Genomic DNA, 10,215 nt, shown 5'->3' with positions numbered 1-10,215 from the left:
AGGTGAGGAAAAGGGCAGGGGCTCCAGCCCCCTTTCACTCCTATGTGTGCACGTCCCTGCACACACACACAGAGACACACAAACAGAGATAGAGAGAGACAGACACACACTCACTCACCCATCCAGCGCAGCGCTCCTTCTCTCTCCGGGCGCTCTGCGAGTGACGTCACGTCCTCCTGCGTGGGCCTGCGGAGGGATGTCGGGCCGGCGCAACAGAAGACGTGGAGGCGCTGGCAGGTTCATTGGGGGGGGTGTTTGCTGATGGGTGCTGGTACGGAGGCGCAACAAGTGAGGACCAGGGTGGGGGGGGATGCAGGGGATGGTGCTACTAGTACTGAGACAGCGCAAGTGAGGGGGGGTGCTATTACAGAGACAGCGCAAGTGATGACGGGGGGGGAGTTGCGCTAGTACCGAGACAGCGCAAGTGAGGACCAGGGGCGTACCTGGTGTCACCCCATCAGGATGGTGTCACCCGGTGCGGACCACACACCCCGCACCCCGGTCGCAACGCCACTGCCCCCGCCCACCGTAGTTTCCCTACCTGCGCCGTGATCTCCGCTGGATGTCTCCGGTGATCAGAGGTTCCCACACCATCTTCTTTTCAGGTACCGGCCTCCATCTTCTCCCCCCGTTCAGCCCGACATCCAGGGGTGGGCAGAGCGGGGGTTTCCATGGCAACCCCCTGTCGTGCGCTGCCATTGGTCAGAATTCATTTCTGACCAATGGCAGGAGATAGGAGGAGATCACTGCGCTGCAATCTCACTCCTATCCCTCAGGATGATCGGAGCTGTCACTGACAGCTCTGATCATCCCTATTTTCCGGGCAATCGGGTCACCAGAGACCTGATCAGCCCGGTATAGCAGAAAATCGCATGTCTGAATTGACATGCGATTTTCTGTGATCGCAGACATGGGGGGTCTCAGGACCCCCCTCGGCGATGTGCCGGGATGCCTGCTGAATGATTCCAGCAGGCATCCCAGTCCGGTCCCCAACCGGCTAGCGGAGGGGACCGGAATTCCCACGGGCGTAGCCATACACCCTCAGTCCTTAAGGACTTTAAAATGGGGGCGTATGGATACACCTGCCGTCCTTAAGATTTTAAACAGGTTTGTAAATGACTTCTATTAAAAAATATTTGTCCTTCCAGTACTTATTAGCAGCTGTATGCTACAGAGGAAACTCTATACATTTTGAATTTCTTTTTTGTCTTGTCCACAGTGCTCTCTGCTGACACCTGCTGCCCGTATCAGGAACTGTCCAGAGCAGGAGAAAATCCCCATTGCAAACCTATGCTGCTCTGGACAGTTCCTGATATGGGCAGCAGGTGTCAGCAGAGAGCACTGTGGACAACACAAAAAAGAAATTCAAAAAGTATAGAATTTCCTCTGTAGCATACAGCTGCTAATAAGTACTGGAAGGACAGAAATATTTTTTAATAGAAGTCCTTTACAAATCTGTTTAACCTTCTGGCACCAGTTGATTTAAAAAATATATATTTTCCACCGGAGTACCCCTTTAAGGTCAAAACAGGCTATTGAGTAAAAGGGTTAAGGGGTTATCCAGTAATAGAAAAACAGAGCTGACTTCTTCCAAAACAGCACTACACCTGTCGTCAGGTTGTGTGTAGTATTGCAACTCAGTTCCATTGAAGTGAGTAGAGCTGAAACAGTATAATGAAGTTGTAATACCACACACAACCTGAGGACAGATGTAGTGCTGTTTTTTTTTTTTTTTTTAGAAGAAAATAGCTCTGTTTTTCTATAGTCCTTTTAGTATACTGCCATTGGTCCGGAGGATACGTGGACACTAACGCAAGTGCTGACTTTTATTTCGGGGGTTTGTCTGCTACTCCTCTTACTAGTCTAAACTAGTTAGAAAAGGGGTCTGTAAGTTTTATGAATTTTAATATAGTATTAATAGCATGCAAAAAAAAAAAAAAGGTTAAACTTTAACAACAACAAAAAAAAGAATGATTTTTTATTTTAATTTTTTTTGCAGTTCCCATGCTTCACCAAGTTTTATTCTATTATGTTTTTTCATCCTTGTCCTCAAGGGGGCAACAAAGATTTCATGCAGCTGTAAGCAAAGTATCATTCCAGGGACTTCCCTTTGTAGTGAACTTGGGCTGATGAGAAGCTGCCGCCTGTATGACTGGCATCCAATGTCCCTCTGTCACCTCCTCCAGCATCTTCTCTGGAGTCACCTGTCTCCCAGCTACACATTCTCCTTCATCCTCTCCAAGAAGCAAGGATCAGGCTGCCTGTCAGTGCTGCACTGTAAGTTCTTATTACTCTTATCTGCTCTGACTTGTGCAACAATTTGATAAAGTGTCTATATTGCTGTTATAATAGTATTATTATTATTAATAATAATAATATTACAAGTTATAATAACATTATTACTATTAATATTAGCAAATAAATAATCTTTATTAAGTATCTACCTATGTCTCCACACCATACAGCATTAGTCTCCAAACTGTGGACCTCCAGCTGTTGCAAAACGACAACTCTCAGCATGCCCGGACAGCCGTTGGCTGTCCGGGCATGCTGGGAGTTGTCGTTTTGCAAAAGCTGGAGGTCCACAGTTTGGAGACCACAAGCATACAGCTAGCATAATTCTAGTTTTCTCTACTGAATAAACTGCACATTCTATTATCTTGAAATGTTATTTTATGCATTTTTTTGTATGTATCGGCGATATCATTTTCCTGTATGTTGCTTATGGAAAACGACTATGGCAAACCCCTATGCACTTACGACAGACATGAACTCTCTGAAGCAACAGTGTGAATCAGCAAAATGCAAGGACTTTTTTTTTAATTTTCTATATCTTTAGAAGAATAATTTTCAGAAAAATTGCATGACTATCCCATGAAAGTTGGGCAAGTATTCCTATTCCACAAGTGTCCAGAAACAGTTTCGCCGCAAAATGGTTTTACGTGTGGAGCCCAAATGTGACTCTCCCAGGAAAGACAATGCTGTGAATTTTACTGCAGTGGGATACCATGAGTTGTGGTAGATTAAAAATAAAAATTATATATATATATATATATATATATATATATATATATATATATATATATATATATAAATGTTTTTAATTTTTTTTTATTATACATATATATATATATATATATATTAATAAATGTATAATAACAATTATATATATATATATATATATATAATATATATTATTTATTTATATATATATATATATATAAATATATATTATATATGTTATACATATATATGTATATATATACAGTATATATAGTAATAATAAATGTATAATAATTATATATATATATATATATATATAGTAAAAAATGTATAATAACAAATATATATATTAATAAATGTATAATAAAAATTATATATATATATATATATTAATACATGTATAATAAAAATTATATTTATTAATAAATGTATAATAACAATTATATATATATATATATATTTATAAATGTATAATAATAATTATATATATATATTTGTATGTGTGATATTCATATATATATGTTTATGTGTGTGTGTGTGTATGTGTATATATATATATATATATATATATGTATATGTGTGTATATATATATATTTATTTATATATATATTTGTATATCATTGTGTGTGTACTTATAAATGCCTGTGTACATCTTGTTTTTACACCAAATAGTTCAGTGTGTATACGGCGTAAGATGTTAAGTCAGCATAGATGTGAAAGAAAATACCTCAACTCCCAAAATATAGTAGACAGTCTTCATATAACAGTCTTCTTGCAGTTCATTCTTCCATTATAACCTGTTACTCCCTGTGCCGCAGGCACTCGGGATGCTGTTTCTTGGTGCCTCTGTAGAGCAACATATTGCAGAGAACTGGGAATACCTCTATATTACAGGAGCCAGTGGAGCATGCAACAATTTTTGACCATGCCTGTGCTGGACCTATAAATGTTACCTAATTCTGTATGTCCATAGGTGACGGTGATGTGTTCAGGTTATGCTTGGCATACTAGATTAGAATTCGGTAAAATGTATCTATCCGGATAGAGTTAATAGCAGCCTGGCCGTATCAGTTCACATAGAGCTGAATTAGTGAAGATGTAATCTAGGTGACTGTACAGACTTGTAATGTGTGCATGGGATAAAAACTACTCGACTGAACTGTTCACTTTGGGATTGGTTTCCATTAGGCTAGGTTTCAAACCTTGCAGTTTTTGTTGCATTTTTTTCCAAAATAGTGAATTGTATTCTTGGCGTTTTTCTCTTTTGGCATTTTTCCCTGCGTTTTTATAAGTCATGTGATTCTTTTATCTTGTGACTCAAGGATTTCTAATTAAATATTAAGGGAACAAATATCAGAAAAAAATGTCAATGCTAAACCCACATGGCATTTTTTTTTAAGTTTTTTTTTTTCTCCCATAGACTTGTATAGGAAAGAAATGCTTATATTGCAAATGCTAATAATATTTTAAAAAAACGCCATAGTCTTAACATGCTCAAAACTTCAAAGATAAGTGAAAAAAACGCCAAAGGAAAAAACGCCTAGTGGGTTTGGCATTTCATAAATCCCAATGGATTTCCAGCTAACATTCAGCCATTGTGCCTTTTTTGAGCATTGTTGCAAAAAATAAATAAATAAATCCAAGTGACACACAAAGGTGACAGATTTTGAGATTCTTTTCACATAAAGGTGAATATTAAAGGAAAACGGTCATCCTGTTCACCCAGTCCAAAAACAATACACTGGGTTATAGTGCGGGTGAACAGGAGATTGACGAGGAGTCATTGATTACAATATGTACCTTTTGGTCCAGAGATATGTCTCTCTGAAGATCCGCTTCTGTCTTCTCTGAATTGGGCACTGGAGGCGGACCCTCCGGCTTAATTTAAATATTCATAGTCGCTGGTCATGTTAGCGCTCAGTAGGCGCCAGCACCTACTGGTCTACATGTGATCTAGATGTGTCATTTATTTTGGCTTGGAAAGAAACGTTTTTTTATTTTACATGTAGTATCACATGTTTTTCTGTGTCTATTTCTGTAAGTAAATAATGTCCTGGCAATATCCGAAAGATATGATAAACAACTTACAGAATGTACTATTGACGTATTGCTGTATTTTTATATAGTATTTATATTTCTGTTTTGAGTTTTCCATTTATATTATATAGTGTATTACACTTTGTGTGTGTCTTCGTATGTATGTGTCTATTAGCCACAGCAAAGCCATGTCTTAAATCGTGGTTCATTCATGTGCACCTTGTAGTGCAAGTCACCATAGGGACTTTTTGTGACACCCTAGTGCCCTAATCATATAGCCAAAATGTTGTTAAAGATCTGAAATCTACTTTATTACATCACAGACAATTAGGCACTCCACTTTGTTTGAATCAATTATACTTTATTCAACAAGCAATCATACAAAACGGTAATGTTTGGTCACAACTGACCTTCATCAGACCCGATTGCTTCAGAAAAAAGGTAAGTAAAGTAAAAGAGATATTGTACATAGAAGTGCATGGGGAGATTAGGATATATGCAACAAATAATGGCTGGCTGTACTATATGTCAAATATATCCTGATCTCCCCATGCATGGCTATAGGCAGTTTCTCTTCAATTTTAGAAAAATTTGATTCAGTTGATTTGCCAAACAAAAAAGAAAATATGTATAGTTTTGGTCCGAATTTATTCGCACCGCATCTCTATTAAAAACGGCTATTTCTGGCCTACAGAGAGCCTCAATAGGGGTGTAGAACACTTTGCCTTGTCGTAACACAGATAGGGAGTATGCTGTGTTAGTGAAATAATACTGTTGTTCAGTATGACATGCAGATTACAGGCATCGCTATTAAAATCACTGACGCAGAGTGTCTGGACGTGGCAGCAGGGTCGGGAGACCATATGGCGTAACAATTGGAGAGATTAAAGAGATGTTTTTATGTAATTTGTATTTAGTTTAATTTGAATTTATTTAAATTTTTTTAACCCATTCTGGTGAGCATCTAGCTGGCAGTCTGCTGCGAGGCGAGCTACCACCTGTTTCAGCCCCTGCCTCCCATCGCCCCCCGACTGTTTTACTCTGTGTGGAACTGCGAATGTTTCATTTAGTCAATTATGGTTCATTGTTATCGCTCCGACCTGTTTCATTGGATTCTTGTGGTAATTCTACATGTAATATATGACGTCGAAGACCATAGGGCCTCAGTCTTGAAAAGATTACATTGATATTTTTTTACAAGTTTAATGTCACGGATGCTCGAAGCATTTACTTTGAACTAATTCTGTATGACCACAAAACCCAATATAACAAGGAGTCACATGGCTGCACAATGAGAGCCTAGAGGTGTCAGCAGCCCGACGAGACCATAGGGTCTCACAATAGAAAAGATTAAAGATATTTTGTAAAATTTAAATTGAAGATTTTAGATAGATTAAAATTTTAAAAATGTAATTTTAATTTAAGGTGCCAACAGCATGAGGAGACCATATGGTGGCACAATGACACAGCCTGGAGGTGGCAGCAGCATGGGGAGACCATAATGTGGCAGAATGACACAGCCTGGATGTGGTGGCAGCAAGAGGAGACCAAATAGTGGCAGAACGACACAGCCTGGAGGTGGCAACACCCTGATGAGACCAAAGGGCCTCATAATCGAAAAGATTAATGATATTTTTTAAAATTTTAATTGAAGATTTCAAATAGATTAATATAACATTTTTTAATTAATGTGCCAGCAGCATGAGGAGACCACATGGCCACGGTATGTCTGGCTCCTCTGTCTCGTCTTCCTCATCAGCCTGTAGCTCCACAGGCTGCTCCTGCTCCTCCTCTCCTGTCAGATGACTATAAAAACAACCCATTTCACAAAACCTTGCCTGTGCTCCATTGTCCCCCTCCCCCTCCTCCTCCAGTTCAGCCCCCACAGGGCTCATGTGGCCTTGAGATGTAGGCGCCACGTCTCCAGTGCTCTGACCAGCCATCGTTTCCAACATGTGCTGTAGGATATGAAGCAGTGGAATGACGTAGTTCATCCCGTAATCTGGTGGCTGACTAATAATGCTAATAATGTGGCTTCCGCAAAGGGCCTGAGCAAACAGCAGGTGTCACGTATGAGCTGCCACTGGTTGACAGTGAAGTTACACAGGGGAATCCCTCTATCCGCTTGGATCATCAAGAAATCGATGATGGCTTTTCTGTTCGTATAGTCGGTCCAACATATGGAGGGTGGCATTCCAACTCGTGGAAATATCGCGAATCAAACTATGTTGGTGGATGCTGTTCTGATGCTGCAGCTCAAGGAGGGTGTGCTTTGTGGTGTACGAATGGTTGAAGTGCATGCAAAGTTTTCTGCACTTTGTTAGGATGTCTTGCAGATGGGGAAACACTTCAGGAATCGCTTGACAACCAGATTGAGCACGTGTGCCATGCAGGGCGCATGGCTCAGGCTTCCTTGAAGCAGCACAGAAAAGATGTTCTTCCCATTGTCGGTCACCATAGTTCCCATTTCCAGTTTTCGTGGAGTAAGCCATGATTCGATTTCTTGATGAATGACTTTTAGCAGTTCCTCTCCTGTGTGACTCAGTTCGTCAGGCAAACCATGTGAAGAACAGTGTGACACTGCCGTGCCCTGCACGCATAGTATGCTGGAGGGGCATTTTTATTTAAATGATTAATTACAATTAATTAAAATGAAAACTAATTAATTAAAATTAAGTAAAATGATTTATTACTTAAAATTGTAATGTAATGTGCCAGCAGCATGAGGAGACCACATGGCGGCACAATGACACAGCCTGGACGTGGCAGGAGCATAAGGAGTCCATATAGTGGTGGAATGACCAAGCATGGAGGTGGCAGCAGCAAGAGGAGACCATAGGGCCACACAATTGAAAAGATTAAATATATATTTTATAATTTAAATTGAAGATTTTAAATAGTTTAACATAAAACATTTTTATGTAATGTTCAGGCAGCATGAGGAGACCACATGGCGGCACAATAACACAGCCTGGAGGTGGCACCAGCACCAAAAGACCAAAATGACCAAAATGTGGCAGAATGAAACAGCCTGGGGTTGGCGACAGCTTGATGAGTCCAAAGGGCCTCACAATTGAAAAGATTAAAGATATTTTTAAAAATTGCATGTGGCCATGTTAACATCCTCTGGATACTTGATGAAAAACTGCAACATGGCAGAGTAGCTTATTTTTCCCCCAACAGTCCGCATTGACTCACTTCTACTGCCGCCGACTCCAGGGACCCCTACCTCCTAGGCAGGTAGGCTGCCGCAAAGCAGGTGGTCTACCCCAGGCATGTTTGGCTCCAGACTTCCCACTGCTGCCACCAGGCTGAGTCCCAACCATGCTACCACCTTGCTGGCTCAACTGCTGCCTCACGGGCAACCTGCCACCTTCTTCCCCGAATGATGGTCTCCAAGGTGCAATTGGTTTCATCATCATCGAGTTGTGTCTGCACTTCACTGATGTCCTCCTCAGGGTCCTCAACAGTGTGTGCTTCAGGACCCTGAAGGCTCGCAACACCACCTTCCACGTCACTCTCCTCATCATTACTTGCCTGCCTAGTGAAGGAAGCGGGGGATGTCTCCTCCACTTCTTGGCTGGGGTGTAGCTGCTGACTGTCCCCTAGTAGATCGTCCTCACTAAAAAGTGGAGCTGAACCCACAGCATAGGATACTTCTGTGGGGGGAGGGAACAAAATAGGACAGAGGCCTGCTCCTCGGCCATGCCAACTGATAGTTGCGTCTGAGGAACCCACCGACTGTTGACTGGGGGTGTCAGATGTCATTTGTGATGAAGTGGATGACCGTGCTAACCAGTCAATGACAGCAGATGGGTTGCTGGTCAAGACACGACCGCTAGCTGATACCAGGAGCTCAGGCCTCTAGCTGCGACTCCTGCTGCCACTCGCCCTCAGTCTGCTGTGACCTCTGCCTGCGCCTAATGTATTTAGGCCTCTGTCACTCCTCTATTCACGTACTGGCACTTCTCTGCATGACATACTTAGTGCGTATATGAGAGAAATACAATACGCTCCACTATGCTTAAAACAGTATTTGTCTAGAACAGCAGCAGGTGTGTACTTTTGGCTGGCCTTTTACAGTAACTAGGCCCTTAGGACTACAATAGGAACCAAATGGTACACCACTTAGATGTATGTACATGGTATGCATTTATGAGGGGAATATAATGTGCTCCACTATGCTTAAAACAGTATTTGTCTACAACAGCAGCAGGTGTGTACTTTTGGCTGGCCTTTCACAGTAACTAGGTCCTTAGGACTACAACAGGAACTAAATGGTATACCACTTACCTGTATGTACGTGTTATGCACTTCTGAGGGGAGTACAATGCGCTCCACTATGCTGAAAACAGCATTTGTCTACAGCACCAGCCTTTGTTATAGGGCCCCTTCTCTTTTATGTACCCCCTGACCCTGTTTTGTTAATGAACCTTTCTTTTTTGTACAGGATGAACAAGACAAGTAACTGGTTTTCCTGCTAGGTGTATGAGAACTGACATCCAGCATTGTGGATCTTATGAGGATGTAACTTTGGGACTTGGAGCCTTGCATAAGTGATGATGGGAGCCAATAACTCAAGCAAAACCCCTGTGTGTGATGACAATGAGGAAGGTGAGCGAAGGCTGGCTGAATTACATTTGTGTTTTATATAGTTTGAATGTATTATTACCATCATGTTGATGTACTTTCTTGTATTATAGTTTGATAGTTAACAAGGTAGGATCTTCCTGGGTTTGATAAGCTTTTTTTTAAATCTGCCTCTAAATGATTACTGTCCATGCTTCAATAGCTTTCAAGACTCTCAGATGACAATTTAGTCTTGACCTCAGCTGCTACCTGGGGCATTCGGGTCAGGCTTGACAAAATGGAGAGGTGTATACTTTCGACAATATATAAAAGCATAAGAGGAATAATTTTATCGAAGATTTGGAGGGTATTATAACATATTTGACTTACCCCTGAGTAAGTGTATTGTAGACAGCAAGAGAGGATGTTTAAAGTGTGGCTTAGCGGAAGCCACTTTGTTTCATAGATTTAACCTATCAGTATGTTTTTTGAGCGTGGGAGGTGTAACCTAAGCAAACATGGGGAGAACATACAAAATCGCTGCAGATAGTGTCCTTGGTGGGATTTGTGCTGCAAGGCAACAGTGCTAACCATTGAGCCACCAT

The 10,215-nt window shown here is 41.1% G+C and overlaps 1 protein-coding gene across 1 annotated transcript in view; it reads left to right on the top strand.

Annotated features, from left to right (window-relative positions):
* Positions 1 to 10,215, top strand: part of STK32A (serine/threonine kinase 32A) — a 240,116-nt gene that overhangs the window by 31,397 nt on the left and 198,504 nt on the right. Inside the window, exons 2-3 of the mRNA XM_056574872.1 lie at positions 2,055 to 2,277; positions 9,492 to 9,655. Coding sequence (XP_056430847.1) covers positions 9,601 to 9,655 — 55 coding nt within the window. The 5' untranslated portion in view covers positions 2,055 to 2,277; positions 9,492 to 9,600. The remainder of the gene's footprint in view (positions 1 to 2,054; positions 2,278 to 9,491; positions 9,656 to 10,215) is intronic.

This window comes from Hyla sarda, chromosome 4 (assembly GCF_029499605.1).
Source record: "Hyla sarda isolate aHylSar1 chromosome 4, aHylSar1.hap1, whole genome shotgun sequence".
Classification (NCBI taxonomy): Eukaryota; Metazoa; Chordata; class Amphibia; order Anura; family Hylidae; genus Hyla; species Hyla sarda.
The sequence above is the reverse complement of the archived record's forward strand: the minus strand, read 5'-3'. Positions and strand labels throughout refer to the sequence as shown.